At 45.7% G+C, this 20,107-nt stretch overlaps 1 protein-coding gene across 1 annotated transcript in view; it reads left to right on the top strand.

Moving 5' to 3' along the window:
- LOC149350381 (uncharacterized) overlaps window positions 1-20,107 on the top strand; it is a 71,552-nt gene that overhangs the window by 15,128 nt on the left and 36,317 nt on the right. Inside the window, exons 23-62 of the mRNA XM_089579401.1 lie at window positions 831-970; window positions 1,051-1,171; window positions 1,300-1,439; window positions 2,307-2,570; window positions 2,652-2,775; window positions 2,854-2,993; window positions 3,053-3,176; window positions 3,644-3,780; window positions 3,841-3,961; window positions 4,034-4,170; window positions 4,948-5,092; window positions 5,160-5,308; window positions 5,374-5,494; window positions 5,575-5,726; window positions 5,816-5,924; window positions 8,911-9,065; window positions 9,127-9,250; window positions 10,061-10,197; window positions 10,282-10,471; window positions 10,559-10,707; window positions 10,795-10,915; window positions 11,531-11,676; window positions 11,816-11,936; window positions 12,021-12,172; window positions 13,818-13,947; window positions 14,057-14,199; window positions 14,352-14,475; window positions 15,816-15,964; window positions 16,234-16,366; window positions 16,443-16,600; window positions 16,665-16,782; window positions 17,517-17,662; window positions 17,740-17,866; window positions 17,947-18,086; window positions 18,516-18,633; window positions 18,737-18,888; window positions 18,952-19,081; window positions 19,464-19,609; window positions 19,708-19,819; window positions 19,886-20,037. Of these exons, the coding sequence (XP_089435527.1) occupies window positions 831-970; window positions 1,051-1,171; window positions 1,300-1,439; window positions 2,307-2,570; window positions 2,652-2,775; window positions 2,854-2,993; window positions 3,053-3,176; window positions 3,644-3,780; window positions 3,841-3,961; window positions 4,034-4,170; window positions 4,948-5,092; window positions 5,160-5,308; window positions 5,374-5,494; window positions 5,575-5,726; window positions 5,816-5,924; window positions 8,911-9,065; window positions 9,127-9,250; window positions 10,061-10,197; window positions 10,282-10,471; window positions 10,559-10,707; window positions 10,795-10,915; window positions 11,531-11,676; window positions 11,816-11,936; window positions 12,021-12,172; window positions 13,818-13,947; window positions 14,057-14,199; window positions 14,352-14,475; window positions 15,816-15,964; window positions 16,234-16,366; window positions 16,443-16,600; window positions 16,665-16,782; window positions 17,517-17,662; window positions 17,740-17,866; window positions 17,947-18,086; window positions 18,516-18,633; window positions 18,737-18,888; window positions 18,952-19,081; window positions 19,464-19,609; window positions 19,708-19,819; window positions 19,886-20,037 (5,597 nt within the window). The remainder of the gene's footprint in view (window positions 1-830; window positions 971-1,050; window positions 1,172-1,299; window positions 1,440-2,306; window positions 2,571-2,651; window positions 2,776-2,853; window positions 2,994-3,052; window positions 3,177-3,643; window positions 3,781-3,840; window positions 3,962-4,033; window positions 4,171-4,947; window positions 5,093-5,159; window positions 5,309-5,373; window positions 5,495-5,574; window positions 5,727-5,815; window positions 5,925-8,910; window positions 9,066-9,126; window positions 9,251-10,060; window positions 10,198-10,281; window positions 10,472-10,558; window positions 10,708-10,794; window positions 10,916-11,530; window positions 11,677-11,815; window positions 11,937-12,020; window positions 12,173-13,817; window positions 13,948-14,056; window positions 14,200-14,351; window positions 14,476-15,815; window positions 15,965-16,233; window positions 16,367-16,442; window positions 16,601-16,664; window positions 16,783-17,516; window positions 17,663-17,739; window positions 17,867-17,946; window positions 18,087-18,515; window positions 18,634-18,736; window positions 18,889-18,951; window positions 19,082-19,463; window positions 19,610-19,707; window positions 19,820-19,885; window positions 20,038-20,107) is intronic.

Genomic DNA, 20,107 nt, shown 5'->3' with positions numbered 1-20,107 from the left:
GTGCAGTAAACGCTACAGAGATCCGGGCACACCAGCACGATGAATGAGCCCGATATTGCCACTGAAAAGTGCAAGTGGCTACGCGTATGGTTTTCCTGGCTAGTTTTGTCCGAAAGCATTATTTCAAACAACTTTCGTCGTCGACACTGACGGAGGGCATTACTTTTTTCTTGAGTCCTGGCTAACTTATCTTCATAAGCGCAGTAAATGAATTTCAGACCGTGCGGTTGAAAACGAGTTCACTGGTATTTGACTAGATCACAGTGGGAAAATAAGAATATCCGCTTGATTTAGACGGGACCTAAAGAAAGATCAGCGGTAATTATCGAAATGACGAGTAAAATATAGTCACTCTTCAGTTCAGCAAATAAACGCTACGCAACGATGGAGCCCTTTCAAACAACTTTCGTCGTCGACACTGACGGAGGGCATTACTTTTTTCTTGAGTCCTGGCTAACTTATCTTCATAAGCGCAGTAAATGAATTTCAGACCGTGCGGTTGAAAACGAGTTCACTGGTATTTGACTAGCGTAGACCAGTGGGAATATAACGCTAGTGACCAAGCCAACCCATCACGAGCGTTGGAAAAGGCTCACCGCGCCAACAGAAGTTATGATAGAGCCCTCTTGAAAGTTGGTTTTCTTCTTCAGGCACTATTGGTTTACTAGTACCGCGCCCGCTTGTGAAAGCGATTTCCGGTAACAAAAGCAGTTTCACTTAGTATTTCTCCGATTAGGTCACGTATTTTTTTTTCTTAGTGGCCATGCTGAGCATTGCGAAGGGGTGTTTGAACTGTTCCTGACTTTGGATATTGTTCTCGTACGTATCAGTGGCCACAAGAAGTTCCGAGCATGCATCATGGAGCTGGGACCAGGCGTGTGCCCACACACAGACTTCAGAGACGAAGCCTCAGCGGCGAACCTGACTCGCGGGCTGTTCACTCAGTACAGCTGGACTTGTGCTGAACAAGGTAACTCGCGCACGAGCACAGCGCACTTCGTGGTTGTACAAGCCCTAATTTCCGCCTCCCGCAACCGCCTTTCCTCACAGAAAAGATCTGCAGTAACGAGGAGTCCAAAGCGGCTGTCGACGTTTGTTCCGGTATCATCAGCACGAAAATACTGCAGAACATCAACGTCCAAGACCGCTTGCAGCTTCGAAGTTCCTGCGAGTAAGTTTCTTCTCTCGCCGTGGAAGAAGCCGTTATGAATGGTTTTCCTGGCCCAGATTTAGAACATCTTTTTTCGTGGCGTAATTACGCGGCATTTCATGGAGATAACTGAGTGAATTTTCTCTCAGGGGCCTGCGAGAATACGTGCAATGCATCAATTCAACACTGACTGCGAAATGCCCCACTGACTTGCGCCTAGGCAGAATATCACTGTCTAATGTTACCAAAGAAGTGGAAACGAGATACGGCTGGACGTGTTCGGTGAAAGGTGAGGCGTTGATCACATGGTATAGAAAGGTTTGCTATGAGCTGCTGCACAGTGACGGTAACGGTTAACAATCGAGGAGTCGACCTACGTGGTACAAAAAAAAATATATGTGGGTAGAAAATTTTTTTCATTTCTTTGATTTGCCTACCCATGTCCAATGAAGGGCTCATAAGGAGTTTCAGTGATGACTAGCTACCTGACTATCCACTTCAGCAGTGTATGTAACTGTGCTGATTGTTGATTGTTGTTATAGTTGCGCTACATCAGTTTAAACTTTGTTTATAAATGATGAAAATAGGTAATGTAAGCTTATTTTTTAGAGATACGCTCGTATCAATGCACTACAATGAGCCGACACCACTGTAGGGCCCTCCAACGGCGGTTCATAGGGCAGCTTATTTTATAGTGAAATCTTCACGAAAATGCTGTTAGGTAACCTTACCAGCTGTAAGCACAACCGTTCCTACATTCATGCAGAAAAGTAACGATTCGCGTTAGCGGTGTGAATTTAAAAAAAGACAGAGGCCGTTTGGATAGCATTAGGACCTTTAAAGTGCGTTCTTCGCATTAGGAGCTCTGGAAAAGATAGTTTTTTGACGCAACGTTTAATTTTGCTGTTCGATTACAAAATAAATCTAGCGCCCGAGACCTCACAGCATATATGTGTTATTTTCTGGCTCGTTTATTTCCAAAAATTTGTTGGCTGCCAAGTCACGACGCCTATGTTCCCACATTACTGACTTTGATCTAAAATGAAACGTAATTAGCGCCGATTTGTAAGCTGGGTCTTTACACCCTGCAGCGTTACGTATTGCTGTTAAGCCATGCGTGCAGTAAAAACACAAGGATCATTTCCTGCTCTTCCAGCCATGAACTGCACCCCGGAAAATGCAAAGACCCTAGTAGCCACTTGCAACCACATATTGGAAGATTCCGTTCTGCCCGCCACACGAGTCTCAGTGTTTGACCTGAAGCTGCCAGTGGCTTGCAAAGAGCTGAAACGTTATCAGGACTGCATAGTCACCGAAGGTAAAAAGATATGTCCTCATGATGACATGGAAGATGGCAATGTGTTAGCTGATATCACCAGAGGAAATTTCAGCAAGTACAATTGGACCTGTTCAACTGATCGTGAGTTCTTCTTTTGTCTTTGCTCTCCTACTCATTTCTCATGTGCACACGGCTAACTCAACAACGCTGTCTTTGCAACAGTTACAAACTGCACTTCCACCAACTTCATCGATGTGTCGAACAAATGCCAACAGTTGCTGGAACTAAAAGTCGCCCCTAACATTCGGCTTCCGGCATCCAAAGACGTTATGGACGTGGCTTGCGTGTAAGTGTTTTACTCTCGCATCGTGTCTGCTCGTCTCCTTTCGCTCCGAGAGCTACAGTAAACATATTACTCTTCCAGGTATGTCACAAAGTATCAAGACTGTATGGCGAGAAAATCGTTTGAAATCTGTCCCGTTGAGCTAACAGTAACTCGAGAGTGGCTGGAAAATGCGACGAATGGTTTATTCAGCAAATATTTCTGGGTGTGCGAGCCTCAAAGTAAGAAAGACTACTTAGGTCCACCAGAACAGTTCTAAGCAACGTATTTCTGTTTTCAGAAGTTTCATGCACGGTGGAGAAGCTTAGTGAGGTCATTGAAAGCTGCGAAGATCAACTACACTCCTACGTCATTCCCTACTCCGCCAACTACACCGACAAAAAGGCCCTGAAGTTTGCTTGCCAGTGAGTAAACGCACGGTTGTCAGGATATCGTTTCAAATAATTTTTTTTATCCTGACATAATTATTTTTGCTTTCGCAAAATTTCCAGCGTGTGTATCTGTCCTGCGCTATTGTTAACTTCCTCTTAATCTCTATGCGTTCAGCGCGCCTTGTTTGATTTAACTGGTCGGTCCTCACCAAGCATAAAATTGACGATTCCTTCCAGTCTCTGTCGGCAACATTTCTTTTTGCAGCAGCGTTATCGAAAATACTTAAACGACTGGAATAGTTAAAGCTTCGTCATAACCAGCAGCTCTCATTGGAAGTTAAGGGCAAGCGCCGTTTGCTCACAGCTGCTGCAATTGCGTGTCAACCAGAATTTTCCTTCGCGTAATAATCACCCTAAGGCACCTGTGTATATAATTGTGGGAAGTGAGCTGCCCGGCTATTGTTGCACTTCATTACGTGATCATTCGGTGTGCTTTACAGGGGCAACAAAAAGTATCAAGACTGTATCATATACCATGGAAATTCCCTTTGCCCGGACGTTGAATTTGACATAAGCATGTTAAACAGGCTGACGAAGAACATGTTCACCAAATACAACTGGACATGCCTGGAGAATGGTGAGAAGATAGGAACTGAGTTTCGAACGCAGTTGCGCTTATATTTCTTGCGTATTTCAGGGACAAACTGCTCCGCTCAAGTTATGTCTTCAGCAATTGAAAAATGTTCCCCGATAATCTCGTCCGATGTCATCCCACTTGTGGACGAATCTTCGGAGGAAATGCTCTCCGCTGCGTGCAAGTAAGCGCCGAGTAATCTTCAAAAAGGATGGGCAGCTTTTCGAACGCACTCATCTCATTTATTCCTGCGCAGAGGTGTCCACCGGTACCAGGAGTGCGCAGAGCAGGCAGTTCGTTCAGTATGCTTTCAAGATTCTGTGCTTGCAACGTTCAACTTTGACAACGCCACGGCTGGTCTTTACAGCGAGTACAACTGGACGTGTGAAGGCCGTAAGGTTCATTTTCTGAACATGTCGAGGTTATGCGTTATTCAGCGAGAAATGGCGGAATTTTACAGCTTTTCTGTTTGAAAGAAAAAAAAAAGGACTGTGCTGCAAGCTCGAGACAAGAAGCACAACTTTCGTCGCACCTGCAAGAGTTATTTTTTTTTTTTTCGCATGCAGTGGGCACGCGATCTGGCTGATTTGTTGATGTAGCGTTGTCATTCTCTCTCCCTCGTCAGCCCGCCCGAGCGCGTTTAGCTAATGACACTCCATCATCTTTCTTTGCCTTTAATCATATTGAGAACTCAGTATGTTAACACGCTGTGCGATTGCTTTTGTTTTAGAAGCCTTGCTGTCAAATCGCTGCCAAGCGAAAGGGGGCTGCGGCTTTTTCAAGCTGTATCTGACAGCTTTTTCTGCGCCTCCGCTGTCAGTCAGTACCTTTGAAGGCAGAAATAAAGAAGAAGGATGGAAAGCTGGGCGAGTTTGTAATAATTCATAAGCGCTGTAATAATAATAAGTGTAATAATAATAAGCGCTGTACCCCCATGAAGAAATAAATAGTTTGAATTTGAAGCAACCAGCGGCGCAATGGCGGCTCGGTGGCAATCGTTGAGAACTTGCTAGTCGAGGCCTACTTGCCGCGAATAACTTCCTTCTTTATAAATGTAAACACTATTTTTAAGCAGCCAGCGCTGAGCAAGGCAGGGCAGCTGAATGCTTCTCTATAGGTTAGCTGAGCATGCTGATTGGTTTCTCTTATTTTTCTATGGCCTCCCTTCAGCGAAACCTTCCCTCGAGGTCTCCCCTAAATGTGACGTAAGAACTCTGGGGCAAAAAGCAAGTGAGTGCCTTGGCTTCATCAAGGTAAAAGTTCGACCATTTGCAAAAGATAAGACCCTCATCGCTTTTCTCAAGACGGCTTGCAAGTAAGTTCGTCCTTACGTAGACCCTGTGCGCAGTATTAATTTCATGCACTGTATTTGATTTGATTAGGAACAACAACCTTTTCAAACAATGCATCAACTCAAAAATACCGGCATCGTGCTTGAAGTATGATAAGCTTCTGGAATCAGACGAGCTAAAGCAGTTCATCAATGTATACGAAGACTATAGGTGGACGTGCAAGTTGGGAATTACGTCAGGTTAGTGAACTCAACTAAAGCACAATTTCCTTCGTTGCGACATTCATTTCTTTCACTAATGTTAGGTTCAGCCTGCAACGCCAAGATTGGAAAAAATTTGGTCGAATGTGCTGGCATCATTGACGTCCTTGTGGCCAAAGACGTGTCGGTTTTTCACTCTCCATCGGAGGTTGCGGAAACCTGCCGGTAAGTGCAGTGCGAAAGCGTACATAGATATCTTTTTGTCACCGACTATACTCAACATTGTGCACGCCTTTTATTCACAGGCACTTGAAAAGTTACGAAACATGCATGATGCAGTCAATCAAAGGCGTCTGTGGAGAAGGAATTGTCTTCACGCAGAACTCAGATGTTCTAAAATATATGATTGAATACTACAACAAGTACTCCTGGGCGTGCGTGAAGGCGCCGGAGAAAAGTAAGCTGTGTGTTCAAAATATGCTCGTAACATTATTTGTTTAGCTCTTGCTTATTATTCAAGCTCACATTTTGATTGTTTTCCTGCAGGTTGTACCTCCGAAGCTCTGACGACGAAAATGAAGGAATGCAGGGGGTTCATTGACTTCATTGTGAGACCGAATGCCGCATTATCTTTTTCGATGCAGGATTCGTGCCTGTAAGTCAGATTATATTTTCCTTTTTTGAGAAGCGACTGCACTGCATACGCTCTATAGGGCGGGTCGCCGAGAGAACGGTGTTCCTCGACCGCTTCACGCTGATTTTCAGGCGACAGCAGATTAATACACTCCGCTCTTCTAGAACTGCCTGTAATCACGATTCTTATTTTTTTTTATCTCGTGATCGAAGGGCGTTTCGTACTTCCAGAGGCCGTACTTTGTAACGTTTCATTTCGTTTTCATTTCATTTTTTGTGACGTCAATCGTGACGAAGGCAGCAGGAAGTGAGAAAGCAAGCGACCAATCGCAGGCACGGCCGGTTTGGTCGCGGTGCCGCTGCTAGCCACCCTCCTGCCGTCCCACCCAGTCCGGCCGTGTCAGATGTACAGTCGGAGACAAAAGTCTGTGGACCACGGGTTCCTCAAACAAAGACGACAGCTTTGCTATTAGCCGGTGGCTGCAGATCACACTTGTGGAGGTGAAAGTCGAAATTTTGTTATTTGATCTCCACAAGTGTGTGGTCTCCAGCCACCGGCTAATAATAGAACTATCGGCTTCGTTCGAGGAACACGTGGCCCACAGACGTTTTGTCCCGGTTGTACCATGATGCGCCAATTCATCGGAAAAACAACGCGCAATTTCTTTCCGGCGACGGAAGACTGCGCCGAAAAAGCTCGTCGTTGCTCGGTCATTCGTCGGCATCGACGCCAATCGATGCGGCATGGGCATGCAACGCTTTTATGCATGTAATTGGCATCATGGATGCGCTTCTGCCATACGTGTGACCTCGTCCCCCACAGCCTACGTCACCGAGAGCAATTAAAAATGCTAGAGGGCTAAATCAAAAAACGAAATGAAACGTTGCAAAATACCGCCCCAGTACTTACATGCATAGGGGTATAGACACCAACTTTTTGCTTGCGTGTTTTCTTCCTTGTAACAATGCGTAACACGTTAGTATACACGGACCGTCACATGGTATTTCCCTGTGATCGGCAGATAATTTGATTGAATTTCTATGGCTCTGACGGCCAGGTTCAGGCAACTCCAGCCCATTGCTCGCCACCTAGCGGCCTGCGCGAGGAACTGTCTACTTAGGTCCAGCATGATAACGGGCTTCAGTTTTCTGTTACTTGTGCGCTGTAAAACGGCATCTCTCTGTTCTCTGCTCGCCGTGGTGTCGTTAGTTAGTTTCCGTTAGTACCTACAGCTGTTTTTTCGTTTCTGTAATTGATGCTTGCCCTCGACGAGTGAGCCATGATGCTAACAGTTTCTCGCTCAGCATGGCCGTGTGTCAGAGATGGTGTGAGATGATTAGAGGGGAGATACGTAGACACTGCATCAATAGGTACAATCTCCAGGGTTTATCAATCGTTTTCTCAACCTCCAACCAGCAGCCCCCCCCCCCACACACACACACACACACACAACCCTCTCCCTCCCGCTTACGTCCCTTCAAATCTGCTCTTGTTTGGGACCCGCAAAACGAAGTTGTACTGCCCACGCATCATGTTCTGATGCTGGCACTTTTTTCGGGCTCACAGGGCTCACACAAGACGCAACTGTTGGTCAGTGGACATAAACGGCGAGTCGGTCTGCGGAAGCAGACTGGTTAGTTTGTTGATGGGATTTAATGTCCAAAAGCGACCGAGGCTATGAGGGATGCAGTAGTGGAGGGCTCCGAAAATTTTTGACCACCTGGGATCGAGCCCGCGTCTTCCGGGTCAGGGAAGCAGATTGGTTCATGTAAATAAGTACAAGCGCGAATTAACTTTTGCATACGTTCCCCTCGGTAAACAGTTGTTTACCTTATTTTACTATGTCATGCATGGGACCTGTTTTTCTCAAAAAGGCCGGCCACTTGTTCCATGGAATACTGTGTAGTTTAATGCCGACGCGGCTCGGCTCCCACAAAAGGCGTCAAAACGTTGTTTCGGAATTCTCGGTGTCAGTGCGTGGCATGCGAAACTGCAGATTTACAGCAAGCGCAACAAGTTCGCTGCTTCTCATGCCATCATTTCATGCTGCACTAATAAGGCAACCCCAACCGGCTGCACGGGAATCCAGCGTCTCACCAATCAAGCGGTTGAGAAAAGTCGAAAGTGAACGTTTATCTGCGCGCAGTTAGTTGGCAAAAACCGCTAAGCAACTTGCCTGTAGCAGTGAATAAGCGCTGCACGCAGGAATTTGCTCTTTCCATAATACATATGCGCTGGCCTCCCAACGCGTCCGATTCTCTGACGAGGCACTTTATCTTGAGAGCGATCTGGTGTGCACACGCTGCTGTCCTGACGTCACTACGCGCAGAGCTGCACAGGGTGACGATTTCGGCGTGGTTATCAGCGTGGTTCTTCAATCCGCTGAAGCCAGAGGAGGTTGGCTGCTGTAATCTGATTGTATTCGAGAAACTCGGAAGCACGGTGCTTCCACGCCACAACCTGTACATCTAAGCAAAGCACCAAACAAAAGTGCGGCCGCGGACCCGGATAGGACGGCCATATTTGTTAATGCTGTGCAGTGTTGCCAGACACCTAACTTTTTCCGGAATTGCGATTATGTCACGTCAGACATAAAAAACTCTGAAATAATCGCCGATTCGTCATTTTAATTTACTACAATGCTCAAGCCAGCCTGCCTCCAAAGCCGGAATGATAGCGCACGTGACCCATGCTGAACCTTGGCGTCACAGCTGTAAAAACCGAAACAGCATGAAAGAAGAAAATCATTTATAAATTGCATTGCCGACTGTGGGCGAATAAAACATAGTGATACATGTATGCTAATCCTTAAGCGTCATCACCGCAACCCCCCAAGAAGAAAACACGCAACCAAAATTTGGTGTCTATACTCCTTGAAATATCAAATTCTATTAGGTACTAAATTTTTGCTATGTGTGATACTGATACTTCTCCGACATAATGGAGCGATCAGAAACCACGGTCAATGATTTCCTTAACATGTTCCTTCTTGCATGCCTTTCACCAGAGGCCTACAGGACTACAAGACTTGCGTTTTCACTGGCATAATGGAGTCGTGTACGCCAAATGCTTCGGAAATAGCCAACAACTCTGTCGTAAATCAGTACTTAAACCAAGTCATGGAGAAACACGCGTCTGTGTGCCGCCAAACCCCAGAGCCAGGTGCGTACGCTCACTGTCACGCCAAATGGGACCGGTTGTCTAATTGATCTTGCTCTTACAGTTGGCGAATGCAAAGAGAAAGTGGTTATGGAAAAACTGCGGCGCTGCAGGGGAATCGTCAGTTGGCTTGTCGTACCGAATATGGATAATCCTGACGATGACGAGAAGCAGCAACAGGCCTGTGTGTGAGTAAAACAGTCGACCGAACTTACACTCCCCAACCACCGGTGCAGAGGCTACAAGATTCGGTGCCGACTTTCGGGGAAGTTTCTCACGCGCATGTTTGTGTCCACGACCGCGATAATGCCAGCTAGTTTCGCTTAATTCTAGCTTATGTGAGCTTTTACCATATTTAACGCGGCGAAGTAAAAAGATACAGTTATTCCTGACTTGTTTCTTTTCCGAATACCTCGCAGTTATCGTTAATTGAACTTGCTGGCAGGCACACCCCACGTCAAAAGTATACGGCCCAAGGGGTTTACTTTTGAAGCCTGCTGCATGCCTCGTTATGCACCCTCAGCGACCGTAACCTCTCGAATGAGGAATAAAATCGCGTCCTCAAATCTGCCAAACTTTCGACTGCTAGATATGCTAGGGAGCCCCGCTAAACTCCTTAGAATCAAACCCTTTGGGCTGTATACTTTTGACGGGCGCTGTACATTTCTTTCTTGACGAAAGTAAAGCTTCCATATATATATTCGCTCCTTTTAGGGTAATTCAGAATTTCAGTTTGAACTTGTTGGTCCGTGTTAAATTTAAAACGGGGATAGCGCTTGTGTTCGTCGTCTTCCAAGTGTCTTGTCTCTTTCTTTTTCTTCTTCTGTTCACACTAACTCCGTTTAAAATTATTTTCACATAGTCGAGTTAGTTCTATTTATTTAAAATCAAGTAGGTTCCTATTACATACCGGTCATTTAAATAATCACACTCATTAATGAAAAATATATAAATGCTTGTCGTTTCGAGAGACAGCAGTAACAATTCTTTTGTTGTAGCGCCGTGGCTGACTACCAAGCATGTGTGGCAAAATCGGTCCGCCAGCTGTGTCCAAACACAAATGTCTACAGCGACGACACTATGGACGATCTCACTGGAGGTCTGTACACAAAATATAGCTCAACGTGCCGCCACAGTAAGTATCTCGCGTTTCTTTTGTACACGTTTAACCTTAAACCAGTTAACGAACAAGGCGCTTGACTCACAAATATTCTCTCAGGGAGAAAGATGACAACGTCCTCAGCGGCACCGTCCCTGGCGTCGACAGTTGTGCATATCAAGAAACCACCGCACTGCTCTGAAAAATCCGCTACGAAAGCTCTCATGGAGTGTATGGGATTCATGCACGTGAAGGTTATGCCGAATGCGGCTGCGCGGCAGAACCCAGAAATGCTCAAGGTTGCCTGCAGGTTCGATTTCTATACCCTAATCATTTCTTCATTAGCTGCAGAAGTGAAGCTTTGTTTTATTTGAAACGTATTCTTGTTTGACTTCAGCTCCATGAAACACTACCAGCAGTGCGTCAATGAAAAAATACGGATGTGTGCGAATCACAGTGAGGTCACTGAATCACTTCTCATACGATACTACACTGACGAACTGTACCGGAAGTACGAGTGGACTTGTGAACCCGCAACTCCAAAAGGTAATTCGTTATTAGGGTGCGGTAAAACTGTTTCTCTTAATGTTTTTTTGTTCCTGCTGTCTCTTCACGCCCTTTGTGGACGTATAGCCGTGTGCAACCCGTTACTGGTTCTGGGACACCTGGAGAACTGCTCGAGACAACTCAACGCGACAGTTCACGGCCTGAATCCTGAAGAAGTTAGCGCATGGAAGACAGAAACAGCCTGCACGTAAGAACAGTATCTTCAAAATAATATAAGAAAATCGTTGGACTAAGTGTCAAAAGGTGCAGCTCCATGCTATGCAATCAGCCGTGCTTGTTCCGCTTTAACTTGTACCAGGTTCTTTTGTTTGGGGAGCATCGTCCCTTCACACTTATTTACAGCGCGTCGCTAATCTTACCTAAGGGGCTGTGCGTACATTAAACATCACTAGTTGCAGAATTTGATGCGCTATAAAAAGCCATTTAAACGAACAATTAAGAAGACCAACACAAGCCGAAAAATTCATTTCGTGAAAATTAGGTCTGACGCCATATGTTTTGCAGTCTGGCCAACAAAGTGTCTCGCGTTGCGTATGTGAGCAGCACATCGGAAAGTGGAATTTAATGCCTCGTTGGGAAGCACATTCTAGTCTCTGATGAAATGCTCAAAGTCTGAATTTGTAGCTTGTTATCGGATGAATTTCCAGTTTAATATTGCTCGGCAGGCGATGCGTGAGTGATTTAGTTGCGGAAGAGGAGGAAAAGTTTTTGGTTATGTCTCTACCAGCGGAAGTAGAATTGTTTGAGTGCTGGTGAGGATAACGTTGTTTCTGCGCATTCTTTTTTTTATTATTGTTCATAGGGCCGTCACCACTTATCAGGAATGCGTCAGTTCGAAGCTGAACATGAAGTGTGGTCACAGGGTCCTGCCTCAAACGCCGCATGTTTTGCACTACGTGCGTGACCTGTACAACGCGTACAACTGGACGTGCCAGGCGGGCCAAGTTGGTGAGTTCACGCCTAATGAAAAAGCTTTCCGCTGCTCATCCGCATCTGGCTAGCCACTAATATTTTAGTGGCAACGCCGTCTACAGCCCTTCTGAACCATTGTACTACAGTGTACTTATATTTTTGCCCGTTTCCTCAGATAAGTGCGACGGAAACGAGGTAATGGACGCCCTAAGCGAATGCCTTGGTTTCTTGGACGTGCTGGTCCTTCCGTACATAACAAATTCCAGCAAGAATGCTTCACTTGAAACAGCGTGCACGTAGGTTTCCTTTCTTTTCCTGTTACTAAATAGAAGGATCATTGGTTCATATATACATTAATGCGCTGATTTTTTCCTGTGCAGAGGCTACCAGGAGTTCAAGTACTGCATATCTTCATCCATCAACGCAAAATGTCCGCGAAGTCCCTACGTCTTGCGATTGCCACGAGTGCAGTACTTCACCCACGACCTTGTGCAGAACTACAAGTGGACGTGCGACGCTGTGCACCAGAAAAGTACAGTATCTGAGCGAATCTAGATTTAATCGAAATCAGTGGACCGTCGTTGAGTAGAATTGAACCGAACGGGAAAGAGAACATTTTATGAGGAGTATTCTGATAAAACCTGCGACGCGGAAAGAACAGTAGTAGAATACTCAGAAACGAAAACAGTTCAACTGAAGGACTAGCTTTTTTTCGTTGAAGCGATGGTCCACTGTATTTCGGAGACATGCAGTGGTCCTCTCAAGCAACGTTTAAGAGAATTTGTTGAGCTACGGGCGTAATGTAGCTTGTAACGCATTATTTTATATTTATAAATAATTCTAGTCTTGATTTGGTTTGGTTTATGGGGTTTAACGTCCCAAAGCGACTAAGGCTATGAGAGACGCCGTAGTGGAGGGTTCCGGAAATTTCGACCACCTGGGGATCTTTAACGTGCACTGACATCGCACAGTACACGGGCCTCTAGAATTTCTCCTCCAAAGAAATTCAGCCGCCGCGGCTGGGATCGAATTCTAGTCTTCCCTTGCAAACAAAAACAAAGTCCACAGTGCGCAATGAACAATACTACGCAAGAGGGAAAGTATTGATTTAATAAACTGCGCATTACAAATATATTAACAGTGGGCTGTCGGTCGAATCAAAGAAAGACAAGAATGTTGTACGCCTTGATTCAGTCATGATTACTTTGGCAGTCTATATACACCTATCCGTTTTTTAATTATGTCGAAATCTCAATCCTCATTAATTATTCCATAATTAATACTCTTGCGTTTAGCGCTGTAGTACCGCAGCTAGCAGCTACCATTGGGCCGTAACGATTTTCAGCTAGCAGAATACGACGTGCTGAACTTTGTTGATTAGTGCATTGTGCACGTTAATTTAAAAGCATTTAAGCTCTGGTTATAAGGATCTAACGCCCTTGTTTTATTCGCTTAAGTAGCCCAGTAAAGGTGCTGTTTGAATCAATAGCGCATTAAGACTGCTAATAAAATAACGTTTGCAAACTATGGTGCGGCCCTCATACAACAAACTCTTACACTTACACTACAAACATGCTTAATATGAAAGGATTCCTGCTGCTTCTGAGTTGTAGATGTTAAACTGCACTACTTAAACCAAACTGGACATTAGTTATTTTCGTCCTACCTTGAGCCTGCCTACCTCAGAATACATGCTGAACGCAAGTAGTCCTGGCAGCGTGTGGGACTGCTTGAGCTATGGCGACGCCCATGTAGCCTTCGTTCGCACTTTCTAACACGATATAGGTGACTGGGAACATACAAGCGGGCAATAGGAATAGAGGTGTACATTGCGTGCACAAACATACCTCATAAAGAAATAGGCGTTAACCACGTTTACAAGTCATGATCACAAATGCCTAGTTATGTATCGTGTCCATTGTGATGACCTTTATTACGCTCACTGCCGCCTGTAGGAGCACTTCGGTTGTTAGTCTCCAGAATAAGATTACAGGTAGCCGCAAGATGTCACCTGTCGTGGTTCTGCTGTCTTTTAAGGTCGCTGCTGAATGCCTTCTACGAGCTTCTATCCCTGAGCAGTGCGTTTAATGATACGTGAAATGGCGCCCTACAGCACTGTGGTAACTTACTCTGCCACGACCAATGTCTCAGTTGCACCTGAAATCGCTTTCTTCCAGAACGTCAAGCGTGCCGAAGTGAAACGCTCTTGGCTCAGCTGGAGAAATGCTTTGGAGAACATGTACGAGCAAAAGTGATCCCGAATGCCGATACTAGTGCTGGGCAGGATAAACTGCAGCTTGCTTGCCGGTATGTGTGAGCCATGCGGCCTGTTTTGGACTACTGGGCTTTTACGAGTCGCTTTAGTTCAAACCAGCTGAAGCTTGTTTTTGTCTTTTTTGTCTTGCCCTTCTTGCAGTGCACTTAACACATACCAAGACTGCGTGAACGAGGAAATAATCGGCAGTTGCGCAAGCAATCAAGGTCAAGTGCTCCTGCTAGATTCAGTGAAGAACTACACGTATTCTGTGTATGAACAGTACCAATGGACTTGCGACAATCGTAAGTGCTTCCTTGTCGTCAGAACATTTTTTTTTGCTGCACTACCAGGTGCAGCCTCTAACGTGAACTTGTATGTCTTCTGACATTCAATTTACGGCATTTATTAGAGTTTTATGAATAAAATGTGCGGTTTTTCTGTTTTCTTTTTTTAGACCCTGACTGCAACAAGAACAGTCTCCTCAGTGAATTGAACAGTTGCAAGGGGATCATGACGACTAAAGTAATACCAAATGCGGCTAACATGTCCGACACATCGAGGCTGGGTGAAGCATGCCGGTATGTTTTCTACTGGCAAGATTGCCAATATCACAGAATACCTAAACCGATGCGCGGCGGTTGCGCATGTACTTCTTAAACCGAAGCTAGCGTTAAAGGGGCTCTGAAAGGGGCTCTAATAACGTTGCGGTATCTAGGATATTAAACCACGCCCCTTCACAAATATTGTCCAGCAAGAATTTTTTAATGGCTTTGTAGAAGCTGATTTATCTGTAGTCACAATTTGAATTTCAGCGTCTTCGCGCCTTTCCCTCTCCTCTCGTCACTTTTTGCACGTTGGAAGGTCGGCGCTCATCCGCCGGCCCCAGGAGGGGCTTCCTGACCGCCGGAGCTACGCGACTTATTGGCCGCAGCCATGGTAGCTGCCAATAGCCTTGGTAGCCATCAAAAGCCTTGGTAGCCATCTTTCAACTTGTATACGTAGGTGCTAGTGATGGAGGAAGGTGCAAGCATGAAAAAGTAGCCGGCAAGGGACTCTCCAATTTTCGCGCGTGATTGTTGGTTCTCTGCTGTGTGTAGAATGTATTATACTTTTATAGACGTGTATTACTTGGCTTAGGTGTTCATGACAACACAATTCAGTGATTGGGCGAGTTGATGTGCTCTCCTCGGAAGGCGTTTCAGAGCCCCTTTAACAGCCTGAGAAACAATTTTGATGAGATCCAGTGTTGGTATGAGAGCACCAAGACCAGGTGCTTTTGTTATGTCGCCCAGCCTATCCTTCGTTGCTCTTTTATTTCTTCCTTCTTTTTGAGACCTTGCATATAGGCGGTTTCTAGTTCGCTATCGCAATACGGAATGTGGCGCTTTTGTTCTGCTTATGGCTGCTTGTAAATAATTAGCATTTATAAGGGGTTACTTCGTGGAATAATTTTGTCTCAAACAGTCAAAGGCTTTTTTTTTAACAGTTGAGGTATTTCTCAAACTTTCACTCGGGTGCTCTGCGACTGAAAATGCGTTATCTACGCTGAGCAAAGACGGGGCTTCTGGGAAGCAGGGCAGTGGATGAGGCGCTTGTCCTAGGGCGCCGCAGTGAACGCCGTTACTGCAGAATGCGGCCTGGACAGCTTAACAGCGGGCAGCAGTAAAGGGAAGCAAATAGTGCGCGCGCGTCGCAATCGTTCTGGTAATCTGATAATCTCAGCCCCGTGTGGACCGACGCCACAGGACGTGTCTCGAATTGCAAACAGACTTAACAATCGGCACGCGAGCGGAAGACGCCCTTCGAGAAGCGAAACTACGCCTTAGCGACTTCCTGAACGTTTGCTAAACTTGTTTTACGGCTTCCTTGTACCGCAATAGACGCCTTCACCCGATTACTGTTATCTCCGCTTGCGCAGGGGCACTCGTCTTTACCAGGAGTGTGTTCGTGAGAAAATGAGCGCTAAGTGCGCTCCGGACTCGCCAGTGTTCCTTCTTCCCGAGGTGGCCCACTTCTCCTTTGCGACATTCAATAAGTACAACTGGACCTGCTTCCGGAAACGGGAAGGTAATGCGCTCGCTGGGCAACACTGCTCGCGTCTGAATACATGTCCACACCGCAAAGCGGCCGCAGCCACTCCGCATAGCTGTTCCGCCGGCCCCGATGCATGAGAGTTCTTTCAGCTCTACTGAAACTGCAAAATGTGGCCGAAAATGTATACTCAGGGAACCGCCATCTTATAATTGCGGCCACTGTTTTATATTATCGCATGGCCTCAATAAACTAGCGCGCGTGATTATAGTAACCATTTCTGGGCTTGTTTGTCTCTTTACTAGGACGCATGAGCGAGTTCAAGAACAAGACAGTACTGGTCAAACAGCTCAAAGAATGCTATGGTTTTGTTCTCTTTGGTGTTAAACGACCACTGCGCAGCAATTTTAAAGATAAGGCAATGCGTGAAGCCTGCATGTAAGTTTTTGCGCTAGTCTTTCTCTACATACGACCAAAAGAGATGTGTTCGAAAAAATTTTTTTCTTCTTGATAGGAGTGTAAGAGACTACCAAAGATGCATTCGAGCGAAACTGGATCAATTTAGCAAGCAACACCTATCGTTGCCGGAAAGCCAAGACGTCGAGTACTACGCCACACGGCTGTATAGCAAGTACAACTGGACATGTGACAGCTTGAACGTTAGGTTGAAAAGTAAGCCTATCCCTTTCGGCCATGCTATCTTGTGTACGATGAACGGGGACGTCTTCCGTTTCAGGCCACCACTGTAACGTGGACAGACTTGAAGCTGGTCTGAAGCAGTGCAGGAGTCTCGCAGACTTCGCCGTAGCTGCAGTGAAGAACAAAACCGACGTCGACGTAAGCAGCGTCTGCGAGTAAGTTTCTGCTAATGCGGTCGGGCAGACAACAAAAGAAAGCTTTTTATCGTGTTATAAAAAAAAAACGCATTGCCCCTAATTGACATGAGATGTTCATCACACACAGCTTTTTAGGTTTTGCGTGCAAAAGTGGCGCAGCTGTTATGAACATAACCCTTCAATCAAGTTCGAAATAGGCTGAACGCAGGGGTGTTCTGGGGGCATTTTCTTTTTTTTTTTACACCTGGCTTGCGATAGCCGTGCCGTCCTGCAGCAAAGACGTTCTGAAATAATACAGACTGAATATAACTTCTCTAGAGCATGTTTACGGCGCAAAGTAGAGCAAGGAAAGCTTCGTTTCCAAGCAGGGCGCCAAACAACCGTATCTACATGGTGCTGCTGAGTTTAGAGAATGCTTTCGCGGGAGCGCACTCGCAAAGATACGAGTCACACAGATACAAGCACCGCAGCTCCACCACTGCTGCGTGCTATTAACATGGCGAGCTTTTGCTGCACTTCTTAGAGCCATTAAGGCAACCTGCTGTATTTATACGATGGCCTCGAATGAGGCGAGATTACTAGATACTCGGCCGCTTTGCGGTGCTAGGCTTTCACGGCCAGAACGAACAGAGGACAGGTGAGATGACCACACCGCTCCCTTTCCAGCGCAGTTCATGCCGTCGCTTTTGCGTCCTTCATGTCGGCTTCGTTACTTATTTGTCTTGTTACTTTCCTTCTTGTTACTTTTTCAGGTATTACCTGGATCACCAGACTTGCATAGATAACCAACTTCAGGAATGCCGATTTTTTCCCTCCGTGCTGAAACTTTCACGCATTCGAAGACATACGCAGCTGCTAAATGACACCTATAGAAATTACTGCTCCTTCTTACTACCAGGTCAGGACGCCTTGTGTTACATCGCCCATTACCATGTAAAGGTGCATTGTGCCAAGCCTTCTGTCACTGATGCGCAGGTAAACCAAAGTGCACGTCCGCTGCGCTATCGGAGATGTACGAAGAGTGCCTCGGGTTCATAAGTTACGGAGTGGTTCCAAACTTAGGATCTGACACCGCCGAGTTAGATCTGCCGGCAGTGCAGAGGTACAGTGAGAAAAAGACGCAAAAAAAATGGACCGCTTCTTTTATGGTCCCCCAACCCACAAGTCAATCTCTTTCTTTAGGTATCTTGACAACTACAAAGGCTGCATCCAGGAGATGACGAAGATTGCGTGTGGGAGCACTGACATGTCCCAAGATTTGCAAGTGTCCTTGACTAACCCTGTACAGATCGTGAAAAAGTACTCTCATTTCATTAGCACAAGTAAGCAACTTCTGCTATTTCTCCGTATCTAAAGAGCCTTTATACTGTCGTTGTTTGTGCGTTTTCTTGTTCCTCTCAATATTCCACTGCGCCAGAAGAGGTTTACTAGGTTCATTTCAAATTAAAATTCCCCCGTTGGCCAGGTTAATTGTACAAGTGGAAATAACGTTCAAATCACATTGTCAAAAAATAATTGAAGGCGCATTACAGTAATGTACGACTAGCTGGCCGAGGATGGAACGTATTTCAAGTGCTGCGATGGGCCAGCCGTTTGTAATATTTAGCATTTTTTCAGTACTTTGCGATGAAAGTATCAAAGAGAAAGACACGGAGTTGTCGATGAAGGGCGTTTCAGGGTCACTGAAGCTTAGTCAAACTCCTTGCATATTCTGTTGCAAATTATCTGCTTCGTCTATTCACGTTTTTCAGACAACTGCTCAGAAAGTAGTCTTGGCTCCGCGTTGCGTGAATGTGACGGAATATGGGACCTCGACGTGGAACCTCTCTTAAAGTACACAGACAACAGTGATCTGATTCAGGCCTGCAGGTAAGCATGCACTTTCGTAACTCTTGGTCGAATATTTCTGCCCAACACAGCATCGTTAACACAATAACGACGTTTCTTCATCGCATTTTTCTCCTTCTCCAAGCTCGATTGAAATTTTTGGGAACTGCGTCAAACAGAAGGTCCTTCCCTTGTGCGAGAAAATGGAGATTGCTTCGACTCATCAAAGTGTCCATGCATATCTTTCAAACGCTCTTGACGTGTACAAGACGATATGTTCCAGGGACCTCAATGCAGGTACACTCGTCATTGTTTAACACTATGAAGCGGTGTCTTCAAGCGACGTTGTTGCCTTTTCAGTTAACGAAGCAATGTGCAGCAAGACAGAGCTTGTGGCCGCGTTCAGCGAATGCGGAGGTATAATTGAGTACAGAGTTGTTCCCTTCGTCGATGACCCGTACGATCAAGTGAGGCTTGGCGTCGCTTGCAGGTAAGGTGGTCGTCTTACTTGTACCTTGTGAAATTCCTTAGGCTATTGGGAGAGCCTGAACTGTGCTTTGTCGTGCAGTCTTCGTCAAAAGTTTCTGGCATTCAGCGGCTGTGTGGTCCACAATAACGTCAGCTAGCCGACGCGAACCTCGAGGCTAATTCCGCCGTCAATTTTGCCAAAGTTAGTTAAAAATATCCCCTTGCGCCCCTTACGAGATGTTTATTATTTTGGGAACATGAGTGTTTTAAACCCGTACGCGTCACTTTCTTCAGAAAATAAAAGTCCGCTGGCAATAGTCACCTGAATGTCCTAATGGCTTTAAGAAACGTTAGGCAGTTCATCCTGCTGACATTACACTGTATTTTAATTCTTGGCGTTACAGTGGAGTTCGTGAATACAAAAGGTGCATATTTTCGCGGCTGAGCCCGGTATGCGAAGACAAGATCGTTCCCATGAGCAGTGATGTCACGAAATACCTGCGGAATAACTACAATCTCTACGACTGGACGTGTAACACGACCGAGCCTGGTGAGTTTAAGTCAGTCTTTCCCGCGATGGCTTTTCTTCGTTAAGCATCCTGTCGACAGTGTTGTAACGAACTTTTTAATCTTGATATGCGTCCTTAGAAAACAAATGTGACAAAGAGCAACTGAAGAAGGAATTGGCTAAGTGTGTCGGTCTTCTGAATAAAGAGTTCGACATCTCCGTCATGGGGCTTAACACCGAGCACCTCTGCACGTAAGTCATACGAAACCATTCCTGCATGTATTCAGTTGTCCTAATTCCCCTTCAAATTGCCCACAGCTTTCTAGAGGACTACAAGCTGTGCCTTAGCATGCGCACCAGTCCCGAATGTCGCAAAGATGAGGATGTGATGCGGTCACCAGAGGTTCTCTATTTTACAAATGACCTTATCTCAAAGTTTATGGGGCTGTGTAACATGATTGACGTCAAAGGTACGTGAGATGACAACCTACATTGTATTCGGTTTGCCTTATCATGCGCCACATGATAATCGATGTCTTA

Source organism: Amblyomma mixtum, chromosome 3, assembly GCF_055824585.1.
Source record: "Amblyomma mixtum isolate Tamu chromosome 3, ASM5582458v1, whole genome shotgun sequence".
NCBI lineage: Eukaryota > Metazoa > Arthropoda > Arachnida > Ixodida > Ixodidae > Amblyomma > Amblyomma mixtum.
The sequence above is the reverse complement of the archived record's forward strand: the minus strand, read 5'-3'. Positions and strand labels throughout refer to the sequence as shown.